General features: G+C 39.3%; 1 protein-coding gene across 1 annotated transcript in view; it reads left to right on the plus strand.

The window, feature by feature from the left end:
• Positions 1-23,553, plus strand: part of zc3h18 (zinc finger CCCH-type containing 18) — a 49,993-nt gene that overhangs the window by 18,421 nt on the left and 8,019 nt on the right. Inside the window, exons 10-14 of the mRNA XM_056387100.1 lie at positions 11,587-11,769; positions 12,997-13,122; positions 16,536-16,628; positions 16,794-17,072; positions 22,927-23,043. Of these exons, the coding sequence (XP_056243075.1) occupies positions 11,587-11,769; positions 12,997-13,122; positions 16,536-16,628; positions 16,794-17,072; positions 22,927-23,043 (798 nt within the window). The remainder of the gene's footprint in view (positions 1-11,586; positions 11,770-12,996; positions 13,123-16,535; positions 16,629-16,793; positions 17,073-22,926; positions 23,044-23,553) is intronic.

The raw sequence follows: 23,553 nt of genomic DNA on the forward strand, positions 1-23,553 counted from the left end.
GGTTTTGATTTCAACTTGTACAACAAACATAGTAACTATTTTAAATGGGTATGATGATTTTCTATAGGCGCTGTATTTGAATTGCATTACGTGTGTTTGATGTAACCCAAGTGTGAGAAACCTGCATATCCTACTAAAACACACACAATGTCTTAGATTACTGCTATAAGGAAGGGGCACAGAGCACAGATGATGGAAGAGGTACTCAGATTAGAGTACTACAAAGTGGAAACACTGAACTGAAAGTAAAAGTCCTGCATTCTCAAGTATTATTAGTAGTATTTACATCTGTTACATTATTGCATTACTTTTACAGATTCATTAATGTGTCAGTTAAATATCATCATACTATCATCATTGTATCTTTTTGGCTGGACCGCAACAGCGGGGTCAGCCCTATAATTGCAAATGTGACCGACTGACTGACTGATGGTACTTTTACCACTTCTCAGCCGAGCCACAGTCTACCGAGCTGCTCTGGAACCGCAGGGGAGTGTTGGGAGCACAGCTAAACATCAAACACACACACAGCAGAGAGAGCAGGAGGGAGGGAGGGAGAGAGGGAGGGAGGGAGGGAGAGAGAGAAGTCATCTATAACACGGCTTTGTACTAACATCTATGACCAATTCTGCAAACAGAGAGTTAGACATTAAGACCTGCCTCTAATAAAAGCCTTAAGTTACGGAGTTGAAAGTAAATAAAAGCTAAATTATTGTGAATCCCAGACAGAGGCTGTGAGCTGTGTGAAAGACAAAAAAAGAACTATAGCCTGGCTTTGCTTCCCGGTAGCTCACTTGTAAAGCGTTGTGTGTTCGTGGTCTCTCTCTCCAATAGAAAAAAAAATAGCTTAAAATAGATAAGATAATATAGTCTTTGTATTTCTTTTCGATTGGGGGGAAATAAGTATTCAACACATCAACATTTTTTTAATTCAACATATTTCCATTGTACCTTTTCACATAAAATTTTGACCAGACATTGGTGTTACCTCAATAAAACTGCACAACTGAAGAAATTGTAACACTCTAATCCATAAAAAAAGTTATGTGCATAAAGTGGAATGACACAGGAAAAAAGTATTGAAACACAGAAAGAAAAATCACTAAACCAGCTTATTCCACTAATAAGTTCTCCCACCAGTGCTAATTAGAATCAGCTGGGTTAGCGCCTGTTTGAAAAAGGGTTTCCCACCTCTGAATGCAAGCAAACAAATGATTTGTCACCAAGCTTTCCTGCAAGAAACATCTCATCATGAATAGAGGCAAAGAGCTCTCCCAAAACCTTCACAGCAAGATTGTCGAGCAGCATAGTAATGGCACTGGTTGCAGACAGAATTCTCAACTCCTAAATGTTCCTATAAGCACCATTGGGGCCATTATCAGCAAGTGGAGTGAACATCATTCGACCATCAACTGGCCACTCACAGGAGCTCCTCGCAAGATTTCTGAACAGGCAGTCAGAAAGTTAGTCAGAAGAGAAGCCCAAGAGCCGAGGACCACTCGAGCAGAGCTCCAGAAAGACCTGGAAGCAGCGGGTACAGTTGTCGCAAAGAAAACACAAGGCAATGCACTCCACCGCCATGGTCTCAAGTTTGCTACAGAAGATTTGGAGAAGGCTGGAGATTACTGGGAGAATGAAGTCTGGTCAGATGAGACAAAAATTTTGTTTTTTAGCAACAATACAATGCCGCAGGTTTGGAGGAGAAATGGCTCTGCATATAATCCTAAAAATACCATACCTACAGTGAAAAGGTGGAAGCATCATAGTATGGGGCTGTGGAATCCAAATTATCGAAGGTAAGATGCAGCCATGTACTGGGATATTCTTTATAAGAATCTGTTGCCATCCACCAGGATGATGAGGATGAGACGTGGGTGGATCTTCCAGCAGGACAACGATCCAAAACATACTGCAAAGGAGATTCTCAATTGGTTCAAGAGGAAGAAAATAAAGGTTTTGGATTGGCTTAGTCAGTCGCCAGACTTAAATCAAATAGAAAATTTCTGGAAGAAACTGAAGATCAAGATTCACCAGCGGGCCCCCCGGAATCTTCCAGATTCCAGAATATCCCTGATTATTTTTTTGTACAGGAAGCGTTATGAAGCTGTCATTGGAAACAAGGGCTTCTCCAGTAAATATTAAATAAATTTCAGTTAGCGTCTTCAATACTGTTTTCCCGTGTCATTTCACTTTATTGCACATAACTTTGATATAGTACTCCATAACTGGAGTGTTACAATTTCTGTTGTTGTGTAGTTTTATTCAGTTAATACCACTGTTTAGTCTGTCTAGTCTTAATGCTGTAGCTTGTCCAGAGGGAGCTCTAGCTACTTGTATATTGTTGGATACGTATATAACTCTAACACTACAATATGTTTTGTAAGTAAAATGTAAATCGTTATTTTGCAAAGTAACTACTAACTACAGCCTCATAAAAAAGTAATGGAGTAAGAAGAACTTTATTTTCAAGAGTACGAGCATAATATAGCATTAAGAAATGCTAAAGTATAATCTAAGTACCTAAGTGTAGTAACGCATTGTATAAATATATATTTCTCATAACTAGTAGGCAACGCACCATCACCACATTGGCAGGTAGTTGATAGATCAAATAGTTTCAAGTTGCCATGGCTGATACACAAACATAACATTTGGTTAGTCAGTTTTCTATTGGTACCACCTTCATTTGTTTTCGTAAAGTTAATCTTCAGAAGAAAATGTCCGTTTCCCATCGTTAACACCCTCCGTCTCATCACCGTCTTGTTGCCAAAAGCAATAGACTAACTGTCCACAAAACTCGCTTCATAAAAGAAATTGGCTGACTGATGGCCAGTTGTTTCGCATAGTAGCACTCTGTTATTATCAAGCTGACATGGTGTGATAGTTGCCAGTAAAAGCAACAAGACATCAATAAAACAAACCTTACCACAGCCAGAATCTACTTCAAAATTCCCAGGTGTCTACATGTCAAGACATGCTTTAAGTAAACACCACCACAACAACAATGCATTCTAGACATACCGCTGTCCTGACCAATACAGGAGCAGCAGTTCGCTTATTGGCAAATTTAAAATTTTTCTTCCGCTTTCGAGTTTCAACCTCTTAATACAGAAAAGCATACATGAAAAATTTATATCAGTCCTAAAGCTCTTTGTTTTTACATGCAGTTTTGACATTTCAGTCATTGGCTTATCTTCTCCATACACTGACGTGTTTCTGTTGTCATATCAACCACTGTGAGTTGAGAATTGCAACTTAAAATATCCTTATCATCGTGGCTGTCCAGCTCTTATCACTTTAACATGAACTAATTGCCTAATTGGACTTGTCATCGAGGACAGATGTGGCAAGATAACATAAAAATAAAAGCCACAGGAATAAACGAGTGCTTTGTTTTCTTTATACAATTCAAAACAAGCTTGTACTGAAAAAAAGTTTCATAAAAGAATTGCTCCAGACAGTTTTGAACATTTTGAATGTAGATCATACTTTTTACTTAACCTCCTAGGACCTGGCGTCCACACATGTGGACCTCACATTTTGGGTTCTCTAGACCACAATACTAACTTTTTCTCAACAAGGGCCTGGTGACCACATATGAGGATATTATACTGCCACTCAGTAATCGAAATTTAAAACTAATGTCCTCATATGTGGACATCATTTTTCTCAGGTCCCAATCAGCCTAAATAGCAAAGAGAAAGAAAAAATGCACGCCATGCAAGAGTTCGGGTCTTAGGAGGTTAAAGATATAAATGCACGATTTTCCTAAAAAAAAACAAAAAAGAAACTATGTATAGACTCGTACAAAAGTAATCCCTCAAGAGTGTGGTGGTGTATTTATCAGCAGAGACACCCCCTGCTCTCTCCCTGTATTTCCTTATCTCCTCATGTGTGTCTTTACTCTATTAAAATGTACAGACCTCGTGTACAAAGGTTGCGAATGCACAAAAATGTTGCATCGACCATCTTTCATGTTCAAGGTCAGATGAATCAAGAGTGAAATGAACGTAAGAATTTGGGTTTGCTTTTGTGTTACGGTGAGGATACATATGGAGTTCGGCATTGCCTGTCCCCCTACAAGTGCTGACCACACTGGGTTTCACGGCGAAAGGGGCATTTCAGGAGAGAACAGGCAGACCAGTCTGCACTATGCCAGTCGTCCTTGAGCCGCATCATGCCAGCTGTACTGGACGGGAACATCCATATGTCATCCACGTATATAAAGTTCCCAAACGATGTGGTTGACCAGGCTGATATTACGCGCATACACCCTGAAATATATCAGTCTTTAGAGCGTCCTTACTTGTTTGAGCTAGAGACTTGCTGTTTTTTCCTGTTCAATTAGAACATCCCCACTTCATTCGTTATCTGTTATTATTAATGCCAGTCATGTTGACAAAATAAACAACAGAAAAATGGATGTATAAAGAGCTGCAGGTCTGTGTTTCTATTTGAATGAGGCTGAGCTACGTGCACGCACACACACACACACAATTAGACAATAACATTTTATTTCTCTGATTCACTGCTTTGTGTTCATTAACACCACTCCCTCTCCTCATTCACTCTCTACCTCTCTCGATCACCTCTCTCTCCGTCTCGCTCATTGAGCCAGGGAAGAGGTGCCATTTTTGAATGTTGGGTTTCCAAACAGCAACCGACACATCCTGCATAGTGTACCTTTTAATAGTACAGAAAATGTTAGTATGTTCATTATACACTGTATGGATCTAACACTTCATCTGGCTGTCAGTCAGTGTGTTATAATAATGTATAAAATACTCAGTAATGGTTTGGACCATGAAATAGTACATTTTCATTATAATCATTTGAGAAAATTGAGGTTATGGATGAAATAATCCAGCATATTGGCAGGGCTTGACAATGTTAGTGTTTCACTTGCATTTGCAGGCACCCCCTCAAGGACACCACTTTTTTCTGTCTAAATAGACTAAATAGACTCTTTAGGTTTAGAACTAAGAAGAACTACTTCATTATCGAGGTGTTCATACCATTTATACAGTTTAAAGTAGAAATAACGCATCATAATTATTGAATAGAGTTTAAAGCAGAAATGATTAAAAACCTGTTGTACGTTTCGTATTCAAGTAATTTAAATCATTTTGCTTGAAAATATATATTTGTATTTATTAAGGAAGGAAAAACACATAATTTGATCAGTTTTCATTGTGCCTCTAAAGTTCTTCATGTGTTCAGCAGCACATGTGCTCCTTGGGGAAAAAAGGTAAGCATCAAGCCCTGATTGGATACCTGACAAATCAATCATCACATACCATAAATCAGTCCTGCTCAATGATTTGCAAAAATTGCGCACAATGGTCTCTAACAGCCAGAAATATTAAATGGATAGATATAATGTTGTAAATGGTATAGTAAATTCTTTGACAGGTGACAAATTTAGATAGTTATTGTATATATCTAATCATAACCCAAATCTAGCTTTGCAAAGTTCTTCTTGTATTGTTGAACCGAAAGTCCCCAAAATGCAAATTATGCACCAACATTATCTTGTTTGCTGAGCCCTCTTCAAGTGCTTTGGTTTAATATTTAATTTTTAATGTCATAATAGGCAAGGAAATCAATACTTAGTTACTATTTAAAGGCATTCCTCTGGTGTGGCAAGCTGTGTCATAAAATATTCCTCTTATTGCATCACACAATACCACAGTACGGGCAGTCAGTCATCTGTCAAGCTCTGTCTATTGAAAAGCAGTTGTCCGTACTTCCCACCGGTTTTGTCACAAATTTCCTTTGCTTTGCTTTTGGTCATGGTCTCTGGTTTTGAAATTTTGAAACTTGACCATGTTTTTTTCCTGTCTGCCCTGGAGGTACCAAGACTGACGATGACGTGACTGTCACAAAATAGGTGCCAACACCCATGTTTTGCTATTGTGTTCAAGTGATGTGAAGATCTTAAGCAATATTACCTGCCAGAGTTAGAGTGGAAAACTTCCAGTTTAAGGATGAGTTAATCTACCTGTGATCTACATGCAGTCATAGTTAAGGAGAACTGGTTGATCGTTGCTGCACGCACTATTTGGAAAATGTCGAAATACAACCCTTGTTAAAATTTGGTCGTCAAAGCGACTCACTCTGTGCTTTTCAGAACATCTGGGAAGATGAATAAAAGCTGATGTTAAAATCATGTAAACGTCACCTTTAATACACTCGTTAGTACACTCCTAAAGACTTGGTACTCTCACACTCTGATCTTTTACTCCACCGACACCTTTCACTTGAGAACTAGTCCTACTTTCAGTCCTGACACATTAATGTATCTCATCAGTAACATGAATTCACTTGTCATCACTAATGATGTCTGCACTCTGTACTGTTTCACCTGTCCTCGCGATTCTCCTCCTCGCAAACTTTTTCGCGAAAAAAAAGCAAGACATTTCTGCAAAAAAAAAAGTTAATTTAGGGAAACTTTTCAAGAAGCTGGGTGTGCTTGGATGTTAAAGACATAATATTCGTCTCTAGGGTTGCCACCTTTTATGTGAAAAAAGGAGGCAACTGGTTTGGTTTTACTTGACATTACATTATTCACAGCACTTTGAAGACATAACATGAACAAAAACAAGTACTTGAATCATTTTATTTTCAAATGTAGGACGATCCCGTACTATATGGGATGGGTGGCAACCCTATTCACCTGTTTTAAAAGCCGCAAAGTCAGGTTGCCGCCTTCCTCAGGCAGCAAATCCAGCATGTTCGTATTCTTCTTCTTTGGCAATTCCGGATGGCTCTGCCTGATGCACGGATTACGATACAGCACCAGTACATTGCTGTAGTGGCGTACAGCCACAATTGCAGTTACAAATGTCAAATCCACCAAGTATTGAGAAAACAAGTACTAAAATTTTGTGGGCAGGCGGAGGTGGCACGAAATTTGACGGAGGTGGTCGCCTCCCAATTCTCTATACAGGAAAAACCCTGTTTGTTTTTTTTGTCTGAATTTGCTTAAGCCTGTACTCTCCACATCGCTGTTTTATTTTTAAACACATGCTCTATATTAAATAACAGACAGTCATATCAGGTTCATGTTCAGCTTGAATAATCACATGAACCTCTTCCCACCACACTGGCCTATGCTCCTCTAGAAGGCTCCTCAGGCTGATTCATTAAACTCACATCAGTCTGCAAACATCCTCTTTCCTTCTGTTGTGTTCTGTGGGGTTTGGTTTATTTGTTCCACTTCCCTTTTTTTTTCCGATGGCTTCCTCAAAGGAAATATTTTGTCAATAATAAATATCTAAGAGCTAAAAATAGCTCCCAGTGTTGTGGTTCTATTTTTAGCTCAGTGAACAGCGACAGCGTCACTTGTTTTCTCTTGCCTCACACCTGCGGAATTTCTCATTCACAGGTGTGTGTACCTTGTGTGTACCTTTCATGCACTTGCATTGTGTATGTACTCACTAAAGGATGTCCATTAACATGTTTCCCTTTTTAGATTTATGTTAGTGTTAGTTTAATCCTTACAGTTTGAGCAGCACATTGTTCAAAGGCAGTTTCTATTGTAATATTACACCAAAGCATTCTTCTTCTTCTTCTTCTCCTTTGCCCTCACCAGGCAGTAACGGATACAGAGATAGGACACCTTTAAGCATTCATTCAAAGGTTCCGGGACACAGGACCGTTTACACTGGGAATATCCACTCATCATGTTAATTTCCTCAACAAATATTTAGATACACGCCTAAAGATAAACCTAAATCTTATTTTGCAGAAATAAACAGTATCCAATCGTCCATTGCAAATAAAGTCCCACATACAGTGGGCCATAAAGACCACTTTCCCATAAAGGGAAACGTCTGTGATGGATGATGTCATAAGGTTATTACTGTGAATCCTTTGCTTTAGGGTCGACTGAAATAATGATACCATGATTTAAGATAGAGCTAAGATAGAAACTGTCTGTTAATCAGTTGATAGAAATTTAATTGATTTTGATAATTGTTAATATGATAAATAGTTCGTTTTTTTTTTTTTTTTTTTTCATTTGTCAACTTGTTCCAAACAATTTGAAGTTGTGACCTTGTGCTCTGGGGAGCCCAATATTTCTTGTTATTTTATAAACCAAACAATTCATCGCTAGATTTAGAAAATAATTGGCTGATTAAATGAGAATACAAAATCATTAAATTTTTTCCATTTCATTAATCCATTTCACAGAGCCAAACCAATGACTTGTGAAAGCAGGAAGTTACCAGGGGCATGTGTGACGACCCCAATCCAGAGCTAGGACCAAACCCAAAACCTCTGAAGCCTCTGTTCATCTGAGTTACCGAAGCCTTCCTGTGAACCAGTAAAACCAGCTTGAATCAGTCATGTCATGCTCCACTGTCCTCTCTCACGAACAAGGCGTTTCTGCTCACTCTGAGCTATTCCAAAAAGCAGGTAGTCTGCAACTTAATACTTTGACTTTGTCCATCGGTTTAATGCTCAATGTTTTGACCAGTATGAGATCACCATCTGGATGTGTGAATGCACTTATGCTGTCAAAACAGCAGGTGTGAGTATGTAAATACGCGAGCTGAGACACAGCATTGGTGATACAAGTCCATATGAGATAAGACCCGAATTCTTGATGTTTGGAAAATTCAATAGGACAATGACGACCATGTGACCACAACAGTAGTTATCACTTGATGATTTTTCAGAAGATTGATAAATAAAGTATATCAGAGATACATAACTATTGCTAAATATGTGACAGTACATTTACTGTGATAGGGCTTTGTATCCACATCACCCATTCCTGCTTTGGAGCTCTGATGTTGGAAAAACACCTCAGATATCTTCCAATATGTTGAGCATCATAACACAAAACCAAATTCCCAAAGTATCTGGTGGCTTTATAGATGAAGGTCAACTACTTGCTTCTACCAAGTCGCACATTGAACTAAAGTGATGGGGTTTTTTTTTTTGACTGAGCAGTCTTTTTGGAAACAGCAAATGTGCATATTTTGAATTTTATGGAGTAATGGAGAAACAAATGCTGGATAAGAGCCATTCACTATGTAGACAGTGTCATGTAAAGATTTAAAAAAAAAAAAAAAAATCCTTGATAAGGCTAACATGCAAAATTGCATCACACCTCCAGCCACAATAGGAGAAAAAACAAGCTGATGTTGATGCCAAACAGAAAAACCTCAAGTGTTCTTTCTCATGTGAAGTATTCACAGTAAGTTTATTTTGAGTGTAAAATAAATAATAGTTTCGGTTGCAGGTGGTGCTCGCTGAGAGAAGATAATAACACTATCAATATATAAAACAAAAATATATGTTCAAATAACAAATAGGATTTTTATTGACTATATGACTTTTATTTTATTCACAGGAACTAAATACACTGCATTCAGAAGTTATTCAGACGCCTTCACTTTTTGTCTTGTTGCAGTCTTATGCTAAAATCATTTGAATTAGTTTCTCTCTCATCAGTCTGCAGTCAATACCCCATAATGATAAAGCCAAAACAGAACTTAAGAAACTGAAATATTACATTACCCTTTACTCAGTATTTAGTCAGAGTACCTGTGGCAGTGATTACAGCCTCGAGGTGAGGAGCAGTGTCTGGCTTCCTCCAGACATGACACTCAGAACTGAGGTCAGACAGTTCAGTCTTGGTTTCATCAGACAAGAGAAGCTGTTTCTCAGAGTTTGAGAGAGGAGCACTTTAATGTGTCTTTCACTGAGGAGAGGTTTCCATCTGGCCACTCTGTCAATGATTTCACTGCAACATAACAAAATGTGAAAATAATTCTGAATGCACTGGAAGAGACAAAAACCAGTGGCAATTATAAAATTCTATTATAGAAGAGTGGAAATAAATAGGTTTTAAGTCTTGATTTCTCTGACAGTTCTTCGATAATTATCCAGTGGAGTGAGGACATAATTTGCGTTATGTTCACATTTTGTGGTTGTAGTAAAGAATTGTAGCAGCTGCATTTAAGACCAGTTGGAGTTTTTTATTTTTATTCCATGGAGTGGAAGAGCAGAGAGCATGTTACAGAAATCCAGTCTAGATAAGATCATTCTGCATCTGACTGTTAGAAAGAAATGGGTGAACTTGGGCAATATGGCAGAGGTGGGAAAAAAAGCAGCATTAATGATGTTATTGATGTTAACTGTTGAATTCAAAGTAAAACTGCTACCATCAAAATTTTGGTGTGGATCTGGTTAAATGTGCGGATCCAGGGATTTTTTTTTTTTTTTTTTAATCACTTTCCTTATTGTGCATTTAGGCATTTTATGACATTTTTGTTAATTTCTCAGGGAATAATGTTTGGATCTTGACCAGACAGCTTCTACAGCTTGGTGCAGATCAAGATAATAATCCAGATATGGTGGAAGAAAATACTGAATCCTCATTAACCACAGAGTTGTACTTAATATTGATAAGAAGTAAAAGTAGCATCAGTATTTTAGTCAACATACAACATAAAATTACACAATAACATCTGTGGTTACGACTTTGCAATGAGATGATGCTGATTTCACCATTTCACACCGCACGTAATGAAACCACACAGCAGTCTGGCTTAGGGATTAAAGACATAGGTTTCTGCTTGAGAACGTGTGTAGGCTTGTTTGGCTTTGATGGTGGTCATTCTAGGTATTGAAATATTGTAATCATGGCACCACCCATGAAATTAAGAGGCACTAAGAAATTCCCTGCTGAAATATTCATCAATAATATGTTTGAGTTTTGTTGTAGTTTCACCTCAGCCATTCTTTCAGGTAATAAGTTAAATGGGAAATCACTTATGCGGAAATTATGTCATTGCAGCTCCATATATGTTCATCAGGATTAAGTTTCAGTGAAGCAAGTACAAACAATACTACTCTGTCACTCTGCCACAGCCTGTAAACACAGCGAGAGCGTGTTTATCTGCCAAGCTGTCCAACCGTTGTTACTTGTATGGCAAGGGAGGACACCCTGGTTAGGTCACCAGTCAATCACAGGGCTAACATATAGAGACAAACAAGCATTCACGCTCACATCCACACCTGCCGGCAGTTTAAAGTCGCCAATTAATCTGTATATTTTTGGATTGTGGGAGGATGCCGGCGGAAACCCGCGCAGGCACAGTGGAACATGCAAACTCCACACATAAAGGCCCGGGCTGAACTTCAACGATTCACCAACATTTCTGATTTCCAATATATGGATGAATTTTTCCACATGTCCTCTGTGTGATGTGTGAGGGAGAATGTTTACTCGACTGGACCTACATTTTGGCGTAGCATATACATCTTAGTTTATCAGGGTTCGTTTAAGCGTAGACGTAACATAAGCGTTTTAATAAATGAGAGCAAAAGAAGAACAAGAAAGAAGAAAAACAGGAACAGCAAAAACAATGGGCCTACGGACACTTCAGGTTCAGGCCCCTTATTAAAAAAATTAAAAAAGTGACAAAGGATCTTATAAAGTGTTTGCAATATTTAAACCAGCACAAAAATGCTCAGGTATCAATTTTACCTAAATGAGTAGATATAAGAATGATTTTTACGCTGCCACTTGTCACAACGAGCCATTAATCATCTTTTCACTCTTCCCAGCAGGCCGATGGAGCCTCCCTCAAAGAAGGAGGTTGTTCCTTTAATGCGGCGACCAGATGAGTGGAAGGACCCATGGCGTCGGTCCAAATCGCCAAGGAGACGTCCCGGGTTGGGCTCTCCACCACGAGGCCGCCGGAGACATCGGCCCTCAGGCTCCTCCGTCTCTCTGTCCAATTCCTCCAGGTAGGAACTCCTCCTTCAAGTTCTGATTCCCTGCGTCATCCTGACGGCGAGAAATGACAAAAACAAGCAGTATTCACATTATCCTGACGATTAACTCTCTGTTGTCACGTTAGTTCCACACAGGTTATCTACATTTAACTAATTTATAAGACACACAAAATACATTGGGATGCGTAACATTAGATGGAAACAGAAGCATAGTTTGTTGAGGAGAGAACTCCACCACAGCTATAATTACATAATCCTTTGTAGATGGAAGAACTCTATGCTCATTCTATTGTAAATTTATTGTGAATTCAGCAAATTGGAAACGGTCTAGACATTCTATTGTTTTGTTACTTGAATAATTTAAAGAGTAAATACAGAGTTGTTTTATTCCCCACAGAGTGCGTCACTTGTGGTTGAGAGTTGGAAGAAATTTTTGCAATAGATTTTTACATTTAAAAAAGAAACGAAACCATGAAGGGTTTTTTTTTTTTGTTTTTATAATAGATGCTAAATTTGTAGCCACCTGAGTTTCGGTCATAAATCTGGTTTGAAACTAGAGTGAGATGAAAGATAAGAATAAAGTTTCTGTACCGTGATATTTATACAGCACAAAGAACAACAATCACAGCCTTGCCTCTTGATACTAGTATTCATGGTGCTGCTCCAACCTCATTTAAAGAATCTGACAAGAGTCAGTGTCACTTTAAGAACTAGACTGTGGCATTCTCATCGTGGGTGTTTTCAAGGAGCTATTTGTTCAGTTTTCCTATTGCTACAGAGCTAACGTTAGCGTTAACAGCTGTTTACTTACCGGTCTAGAAGAAACGTTGAGTTCATACACTGCGTCCTGTCCTAGTTTCTCTCCATGCCATGGAGGTGAGGGAGAGAGAGGAAGAGGGGTGAGAGGTCAGTTGGCTGGATGCAGGGGAAGGGAATCTTAGCATTCATACCCACTACATTTGTGAAACACAGTTTTCCATTTATGTGTGATGACAGACAGAAGACATTAGAAAGCTCATTGTTCAACTGTTTCCACAGACTGTGTAGTACCTCTTCTGACAAGTAAACTGATTTGTACCCCGGTCATTAATCTACCTTATTGATATATACATATTGGACATACATATTGGATCCTCTTTCATAGAAATATTATATCCCTCTCATGGTTCAGACGTCTTTGGTTGGTTTTCATTTGCCATTCATTAATCTTACGTACGTGTGTTTGTGTGTGTTTTGCAGGTCTTCATCTCGCTCTTCATCCTACACAGGCTCCGGGTCGTCCCGTTCTCGCAGCCGCTCCTCTTCGTTCAGCTCCTACTCCAGCCACTCCTCCCAGCGCAGCTCCTTCAGTGGCAGCCGCTCCAGGTACACAAATCCATGTGTGTCTGTGTGCATCTCCATACACCTAGCTGTTGAATTTGCATCAATGCAAATAAATACAGTGATATAGTCTTTCCTCTACCTCCCTTCAATCTTAGGACATGTTTATACAGTCTGTTCAGTTCTTCTTCTGAACAGTATCAAACATGTTTTTAGCCACTACAAAGCTGTTTCTACCTCCTGTGGGAAACATACGTACATCGTGAAAGGTAGAAGTTGAGTTATCTGTTTTAACAGGAAAGGTTATTATACGTCCTCTTAACAACCTCCTCAGTGATATAGGGAGTAGTGCGCTACAGTTTTTGGAAATAATTGCATTTAATCTTTAATGGCATTATGCGAGTAAGCACCGACTAGTTTGACAGTTTGGAATATTTGCTGCTTCGGTTTCTTGACAAAAAGTTCACTGAGAAGATTGAGTCGATTCTCATATTTGTCTGTTAAGTATGAACCAGCGTTAGGAGACGCTATATCTTGTCTGTTTTATCCATACAGTTTAATGGAGGCTAAATACTGGAACTTTTTCTTAGCATTAAGTCTGCAAGAAACTATCACATTAATTCTACAATTGTCCTTTATCCACCACAACTGCAGAGAGAACCATCTCTTTGTTTGAAACAGGCACATATGAGAGACAGGCATGATACAAGTATATTTTATCATATTTTAGTATGAAGCTTCCCTGCTTCCCAACCTCCTCATCTAATTATTGGCAATAACACAAATATACAGCGGCCCAGACGGGGCAACACAATGCAGAAGTCACAACACAAATACAAAAGCAACAACACAAATGCAAATTAAGCCACAACGGAAGTTAAGACACAATGGAGCAGAGCAGCGGTCCGTCTGTACTAATACTATAACAATAAATATGAAAATTAAAACAGTATGACAAAAGTACATAAATATGAAAATATAAATAGGTTGAAAAACATTTCTCATTTGTGAAAGCTTAGCGACATTAATCAGTTACCTAGCAACAATGTTTCGTTTAGTTGTCAAACTGCTTCAGAAACTTTCCAGGTCAAAATAATACAATCAACTGAGAGTGTCGTGGTAGCCAAGTGGTTAGGGTGCATAGTATTTTCTGAGCAGTGACTCTGTGGTTTGACTCCCGGCCGGCCGGCCGGACTTCATGCTGCATGTCTTTCCTCTTCTCTCTGTCCCTGTATTTTCTGTCTCTCTAAACTGTCCTGTCAAATAAAAGCATAAAATGCCCGACCTGGAACAATTTGGGATTTGGGTATTTTACGCTTTTATTTGACAGGACAGGCTTTTGCATTCGTATTGTGGCTTTTGCATTGTGTTGACCCGTCTGGGCCACCGTACAAACAAGAGTATTTTCAAAACTATTTCATAAAGTTACTCTCAATAAAACCCCACACTTGCTGCAGAAGTTTCATTATCAGTAACTTAACAGAACATGAAAAACTACATACAAGTTGAAATGATTGGACACAGTCAGTGAATATAAGCTGTGTTTGTGTGGCATAGAAACACAGAGCAACAGTGGTATGACTTGACTGTGTTGCACTGATGGAATCTGTGGAAATGGACATTGTACTGAATTTACCATGTTCTTGTAGAGCAAGTAATTACTACTCCAGTGTTTCCTCTACATTCATTTAGCTAAATCATAGCCGCCACGCCATTTTTTAATTGTCGCAAATGCACCACCGCCACATCTCTCCACCTTCACAGCACAGCCTGTGTGATGATGAGCGCCACAGCGGGGGGAGGGGAGGAGAGGGGAGGGAGGGAGGGAGTGGGGTGGTTGGAGGATCCTGTTGGAGTTAATTACTCGCGAGAGCGCGGCCTTGAAAGTGACATCACGTCAGGCACCAGTGAGAGTCAGAGAAGTGTAGTCGTGAGGAATAAGGCAGCGAATTACCAGAGAAAAGCCAACTCAGTGACGCTAACTTGGGTAAACTAATTGATAGCATTAAGCTAATATCTACATGTCATTATGTATTAACTGCTGACTGCATTTTCAGATGAGCTTGTTCAGATACTTCTCTAAGAAGAGAAAGACAACAGATGAAGAAGACGCTAGTCAGGTAGCATCATAAGCCTTTTACTGACTCGTAAATGATGATGTTAGGTAAAAAATAGTATTTTAATGTTCACACTTGTAACCAGATGTGATGTGAGTGTAAACTATATAACGCTGTTAGCGTTACGTTACTCACACTTTTAATGTAATCTTATTAGACAAGTAACATTAGACAGGGAGGAGTTGTTAAACAAAGTGGAGGAGAGCAGAGCAGCGGGAGAGCTGGGTGAAGGTGCAGGAGAGAGAGATGAGCCTGGGTGCAACCTGCCCCCCCCCCCCCACTGCTGAAAAAAATCCTAGAGGAAACACTGTACTCCTCAGTGTTTTTGACCCGCCTTTATCAGCAGCTGGCCTTTATTTGTTAGTGTAATGCTGCTAATAATAAAGCCTTATAATACTATGTCTGATTATTTTGACATTGATTGTTCAGCTACAATATGTTATATGTAAACGGAAGGACACCTAAATAACGTTCACATTAACTGACATAAAAACAAATCTGCCACTGTCACTGTGTAAATGTTACCTGGGAATTTGACAACAAAGCCAAACACTGGTTTCAACCTGCTGAATTTTGAGAAGCTGATATGACAGTTCTATTTATGGAAAATGAAAAGACAAAGAAAAAATTGTTGTTACTGAAAGCGAGTAGTTCAGGCAAAGGGTGGTGCCGGGTAAGTGCATGCTAGAGGCAGGATAGAAATGTCATCAAAGCGCCCACTTGCTCGTTCACACGTCAGCTCAGTCAGACATTAGACGCACTTTGTACTGGGAGCTGGCAGGGTAAAGTCCATTTAACATCCGGTCCCACTGATTCAGACATTTGCATTCTCACATACAGCTCCTCCGGGTAATGTCTACATAAGTTCAGAGTTCCAATGTATTAAAACAACTATACAAGGTGAACATAGTGGGGCATTCAGCAGCTAAAGAGCCAGATATTTCTCTAATGAGATGGTAGAAGGCAAAAACTGGGCTAAAAGAAAGTGAATATTGGATGTGGAAATAAGCAGCTCTTTGCTAACAAAACAGTTATGCACTTATTTAGATTTAATATGAACTTCAATGATGATAACATCATTTCTGAGATCTGTAATTATAGAGTCTTGGAAATACACTTTGAAGAAAACAAAATCTACCTGAAAAAACGTTCAACTGGACAGTTTTTTCAGGCAGCATTTACTTTGCTTATCCTTGAAACACATCGAAGCACAATTCTTGAACTTTTCTGAATGACACAAAGCAACATTATAAAATCATAGAATACTTGTGTGATGTGATCTAATCTTAAAATTAAACTGCATGATGACACTTTCATGACAACTTTACTGTTGATTTCTAGGTCTCGGTCATTCTCCACATCTCCCTCTTCGAGCCCAACGGCACTGAGGAATGCAAAGAACAAACCAGAACTTTCTCCTATGTTAGCTAAAGGGTAAATCTTAATCACTTGCACCAGTTTAAATCATCAATCAATTATCCAGCATAATATTGCATCATGCCTGTTTACTGATTATTATTTATTGATCATTAGCTAGAGCATTCTTTCTGTCACTGTCTACACGCTTGAAAAACAATGAGTGTCTTTTCCCTCTCTAAGAGTACCGCTGAAGCCGGGTGCCATGCCTCCCCCACGCAGGGACAAGCCTCCCATGAAGAAAGCTCCCAGTCCTCCTCCACCTGGTGGACCGCAGGGCAGGCCTTCCAAACCCATGCTAGAGGGAGGGAAGCCTCCCACCAATCCACGGGAGGCTGGAGGCGCGGGTGGCGGGGCTAGTGGTAGTGGAGCGGGAAGACCCCTGCCACCACGAGAACCTGGAAAGCCTCCCAACCCGAGGGAGGGAAGGCGGAAAGAACGACAGCAGCATCCTCCTCGGAGGTAGGTGTCTCACCTTCAAGCTCCTGGTTCATTTTGTGGCAATAGGACTAGTGCTGTTAAAAAAAAAAACTCATAATGCATTGATACATACATTTTGTATTATCCGCTACTAGGTCAGACTTCACTGAAAATTTTATTCCAGATTAGATTTTTGCAGTGCCCTTTTTAGTTATTCGACTTCATCTTCCGTAACGAAATTTTGGCACGTAACCAGTCATGCCGCTTTGAGAAAACTCAGACAATATATACGTATATATCAATACATGCAGCTTGATCGGGAATGGTGTGCTATGACTTTTCTTAGTGATTTGAGTAACAATGGTGACGTTAATGGAGATAAAAGGCAAAAGAAATTCCCATAGAGAATGAATGGGGAGACGACCAAACCCACACCTCTTTGGAGCTCTACTGCCGCATCAAAAATGGTGGAACAATAAACGGGACACAAGTCTTGAGACTCCTTTGGGTTAAATTGATATTTTGAGGACTATTACGGTTTTCACAAAATTAAATAAACACAGTTTACGTTTTGGGTCATTTTTAGAAACCAAAAAACAGAGTAAAGGGGACTTTGTAAACTGCGATAAAACCTCAAGTGTAAACTGTTAGGTTGTGTATATGTATGATTGTGTACACACACATACATTGAAAGACAAACTCCATCACCACCATATGGATATTAACTGTATAAGTGTCTCAACTAGGGCTGGGCAATAAAACGATAGTAATAATTATATTATTAAATGAAATAATTTAACACGATAGAAACATAAAAAATGTTCGATAAATGTTGAATATTATTAATGCTTATAGCACACCCACAAATTAATCATGAACGGCCAATCATGTCGCAGGAATAGAGGTCTGCATTGCACAAGTTAGGATGCATGGTGAGAGGTGTAAATACAGGCCAGCACGTGATATTATTTTCAGACGCACGCAGAATATGACGGGCTTGAAGTTGGAGCGGAGTAAGCAAATAAGGCAGAAAGAGCAGAACGCAGCTCGGAGGACGAAGATAACGTCGACAAGAGAGGCCACTCAACTTCAGTAGTTTAGAGATAATTTGGCTGTTTACAGTCCAACAAAAAACAGAGCAATGTGCACTGCACACTGTGCCGGAGACACGCTCCATCAAAGACAGGCAACACCACAAACCTGTTCCATCATTTGAAACAATATCAGCCGTTAGAACACACAGAAAGTAAGAAATTACAGGGCCAAACGAGTGTTAGCGCACCCTCGGCCTGTACCCTGTGCAAATCTTCTTTTTATTTTTTTATTTATTTTGCAGCTGATCATGTTACATGTGTGTTGTATCACACCGCAGAACTTAATTTTCTATTCACTTTGTTGAGTAAAAAGGACTGAAAAGGATTTTGATTTTCAAAGATCAAATTCTGAATGTTTGTACCTCAGAGTTTGTAATGTTCTGCTGTTTGGCAAGTGTTTGTCATGTTCTGACTAAACAGAACAGTTTAAAACTACAATTGACTGTCTGGTTTCTTCAACTTTCACTCAGGATGTGGATTAGGTGTTTATGAGAACCATTTGGAAAAGCTGATGTGGCTGCATGTTGTTTTCGAATCATTTCAATCACCTCAACTGCCATTCATACAGGCACAAGGCTCTGTTAGAGGCTACTTCCATAGGTCACCTGGAGAGGCGTTAATATGATGAACGTTGACACTGCTTCTTGGTTGAATTTGCACTCGGTTTCTTGGTCATAGGTTCAAATGTGCACATGAATGGTTGTTTGTCTTTATATGTCAGCCCTTTGATAGACTGGTGACCTGTCCAGCGTGAACCCGGCCCTCACGCAATGTCAGTCTCATGCCAAGTGTAAAAAGTACAACTCTGGAGAAAAGAAGGGAAGCAGTAGGACCAGTGTTTATGAATCAGTCTTCAAATTTTACATTTAAAAGAAATATTGACATAATTGGATACAAGCTATTTAACCAGTTGATCTGGTTGTGTTGTTTGTTTTGTTAGAAGCATATTTTGCATCATTTTCTTTTTATAGACCAGTGTGGGGATGGGTGCCGTTAAGATTTTAATGGTACTGCTACTTTTATCGATGCTGCTTATCGATCCGGTACTTAAACAGCACTCTTATCAGTGCTTTTTGTTATTTTGTAAGAAAAAAAAATTTTAGGAACAGAATTAACATTCTTGAGTAGCAAACTTCAACAGCACTGAATCAATCACTATTATAGACTGATTTTGTAATAATGGAAATGTAATACACAGTGATTTACTACAGGACTTTTCCTTTGACAGTATTTCTACTGTGCAGTAGTTTGACATCCCACTCATCAATAAACCCTGAGTTTCACTGGAAATTTCCACCCTTGCGTAAAAAAGACCACACATTTGAAAGTTTATTTCTCTCCATTTTCGGAGAGAGATCGAGAGGAAATCTATTTTCCTAATTTCTCCAGCACTGAGAGTAGAACCGATAACGTCAAAGCTTATCGATGCTACGGCCTTTGAAAATGTAGCCGCAGAGCCCGTTTAATACCGGGTTTCGGTACCCATCCCGACCATTGTGTACTGTGTATACATGTTTTTTTGTTTCTATCTAAATTAGCCCTAAAAAAAAAAGCTTTTTTATATACACAAAATAAGATTATTTGCTGGTCTTTTGGGTTTCGGGTGTGTACATGTGAGTGGGAGAATGTGGCCTGCCTCTGGTTTGTTTACCCAGTTTGTATTTGCAAGAAAATATGCCAACAGTGGATGAAGTAATAAAATTGCATCAGGCAGAGCAAATGTGTTTCCAAACACATTTACATATTTGTGAGTTTGTGTGTGGCATGAGTGATACTGCAGTTGTATCACCCAGCTGTGCTTAGGAGGAAAGACCAAAGGTATTGTGTGTGTGGGCGAGGTAGTGGGTGGATGGCTTGAGGAAACACTCCACTAATTCGGTGAGTTTTGTGCACATTGTTTGTGCGCGTGTGTGACAGAGAGCAACATCAGCCAGAGAGGAAGAGCAGTTAAAGGGCAGGGAATAACAGTGAGAGTTTGTGAGACTACTTTCATCTGTGTGTGTAGGTGTAAGTGTGGGCAGCATGGAAAATATCCAGGAAAACCAGTTCCAACACCTGTTTATTCTGTTGGTAAACTACTTCTCAGACTATAGATTAGATACTAGATACTACCTGGGGGCAGCAGGATGGAGTAACATTTTGAATATGTTTGAGGAGATGGCTGCAGTGTCTTTGTATGTTGTTCCATTAAGGTGTGGGATGACCATGGCCCAGCACTCCCATACTTCAGTTGGGTGTGTGGCTGCGTGCTGGTTAGCTAGTCAGTAGCGTGGTTAAAGAATGGTAAAGATGTAAGGACAGGTGTCCCGTGTGGCGCAATAAAATTAAAATGCCAGGCAAGTACACTTTGTACATTCACACAGTACTGAGATCAGATCAGTCTAATGAGCCAAACCAAAAGCACACACACTGAAGATGGTACAGGCATTTTTCATGTGTCACAATTAGAAAACCACAAGCATAAATAAATGATTCGATTTAGTTCCTTCAGTCTCAATATCTTAAACAGTGGTACGTGTGACTTGGACACTTGAATAGAACTGAGCCATTGTTGACGTTACTTACACCTGTGCTTTTTCTTATAAGGACAACTCAAAATATCAGCTTAAAAAAAAAAAAAAAAAAAAAAAGTTCTTCTCCAACGTAGCCTCATCTGACGTTAAAATAAGCCAAATTGTGAGTGTCTGTATTAATGTCCCAGTACTGTGACAGATTAAAATACAAAGTCTGACACTGGAAATGTAGAGGATGAAATTTGCTGTTGGTTTCTCTCTTCTGTAATAAAGATATGATGCAGGAGTAAAAGCAACCAGAAAATAAACTATGTACATGCTCTACTCATATATTATAAAACTCATCAGATTTGAAATGTGGATCCTGTCAGAATCGTGTAAACAGATATGAACAACCAGGTGTCTCTAAGTTCCCTGGAGAAGTCATATCCCAAATACGATATGATCAAAACCAGGATATGTTTTATAAAGGGATACTGGAGCGCCTGTAAACTTACTCACTGACCTGATAGGAAGGCCTGTCGTTGTAACATGGTGTTGATATGAAAAGACCATTAAGTTTGTTGTTTTGTCTCTCTCAAACCTTGGTATGTCATGTTGGGGAGCACTTTCTGTCATGACCAATCACGGACATTTCCCACCATTAAGTTTTATTTGGCCGCAGTTTCAGCCTACCATGTGGGTTATGGTGAAATGCCATTTGGCCAGCATTCCCTGATAAGGAGGTTTATGGAGGCAGCCCACGTGGCTCTGGCCTGCATGTAAACCCACAGTTGACCACTGTTTAGAGCCAGCCTCAGGTTTCCTCTTGAGCAATTGGAGTAGGGCTGTGTATTGGTAAGGATCTGGTGATACAATATGTATCATGATACATGTAACATCCAACATCATAGCATCATGCCACATCAAAACTACTTTTTGTGCTGTCTGAGCAAAGGAATTATTATTACAATTCTTATTAATACTACATCATTAAAAAAATAAATAAAAGTGCTTACAGGATCCTGTGGTGTATTCACTATATTACTGAAGCCTTCATTCTCCCTCTCCAACACTGACAGGGCGCTCTTCTTTCAGTGTTTCCTACAGGTTGAGAATTTACTTGCATGTGACCAAAATGCAGGCAGAGACTCGTGCATTTTCTAACTCAGTGTCTGTGGCTGCAATTTACAGATGTCCCTAAAACGCCTCACATGCATACTTTAAATGGTGACAATATTATTGTTTGCATCCTGGAAACATGGGAATTGTAGTTCCATAAATTACAGCATAATTATTTCCACAAATCAAAGTAAGACAGAGTCTCCATGAACTATGGTTATTTCACATGGGGTTGTGTGAGGTACTTATTTATAGTCAGTGTATTACCTGCTATAGATTTGGATCGGTGTGCTCTCAGTTTGGAGAAAAAGACACAAATACTGACACAGAAGCTAAGTGATGAGCTGCTGTGGACGCGGTCAGCAGATGAGATGGGGACTGAAGTTTGCGACTCAGACTCAAGTCGCAATAAAGTCGCACAGCGACTTGAGACTTGACTTGAACTCTAGATTTGGGACTCTTGAACAGTCTTAATGTTTTATTTTTTGGCGCATTAACATGATGAAATGTCTGATGTGTGGGACGTCATTTCCTCATAGGGCTCATAGGCCTCACAGGTGGTGTGTGTGGTGATCAGACCAGTGGAGCAGACTAGAGTTTATTTAGAGGTATACTGTTAAATAGCTTTATTTTCTGCTCTTGCTTCCTCAGAAATTCTAAGTAATTAAAGTCTTGAAAGTATTTGATCAGCTCACAATGACAGAATTTTACTACAGAAAAATCCAGTGAAGGAGAAAAACTACTATAATGAAGAGAGGTCTGGTGTTGTATTTACTGCTGCACTGTCCAGTCTGAACTCTAATCTCTAAAGCTATTAATTTATACAGAGGGAAAAGATCCACAGCTTAATGTGCTGGTTGTTCTTTCTGATATGTTGTTCTCCTCTGTTTGCTACGTGGTTCTCCTCTGTTTGTTACCTTATGGCAGCAGCAGGGAACAGAATGCTTAATACAGCCATAAGAGACTTGACTTGTACTTGTACTATGAGCATCTCTGGTCAGCAGAAAAAACATGTTTTAGCCACTTAAAAATGCCCACTAAGAATCATTTGATACCTTGCATTTCTTTGGTTTTGAGTTTGTATTGTTTTTTAATAAGCTTATATAATTGCTGAACAAGGAGCTGGTTAGTTCACACAACCTGCTTGGTTCTCAACTTTGTTCTCAGTTCTTTCCCTCTTTCTTCCAGGCGAACTGTGAGTGGGAGTGTCAGTGGAACTGGTAGCAGTTATACTGGTTCTAGCTCCAGATCCAGATCCTCGTCCAACTCCCTCTCACGCTCGCGCTCTGGATCCAGAAAATCCAGGTACTTGCCCATGTGAAGATTTTCATTGTCATCACAACTGCAGTTTGCCAAAAAACTTTTTGAAAGAGATGTCAGAGACAACACACTCCATTTATTTATGCAAAGAAATAATTAAATGGAAAAATAAGAAGTGTGATTTATCATTGTTTATTGCATACAGTTGTGAACATGCGTATTTAATATAATAGGCGTATGTCTTGAAAATTGAGTGTTTTTTTGATTGACATTACTATGGCACGTTAACAATAACTGGAGATATAGAGCATGTTGGCACATAATGTAACTTTAAATGAACACATACTTGCAGATGATGATGACAATCTGTAGGGTTGTCTGCAATTTCACTTACTGGCGGATGATCTGATGATTTATATCATGGACGATCTTACTTTGCGTATGGCCTACTTTTCAGATGAATTTTACAGATCGCGTCATTAAAGGTTTTCTATATTTAGATAATTAATTTTACAAGTTCAGTCACTGCTAACCAGCCCATTGTTAACTGTTAAA

The sequence above is a fragment of the Seriola aureovittata genome, chromosome 10, assembly GCF_021018895.1.
Source record: "Seriola aureovittata isolate HTS-2021-v1 ecotype China chromosome 10, ASM2101889v1, whole genome shotgun sequence".
Classification (NCBI taxonomy): domain Eukaryota; kingdom Metazoa; phylum Chordata; class Actinopteri; order Carangiformes; family Carangidae; genus Seriola; species Seriola aureovittata.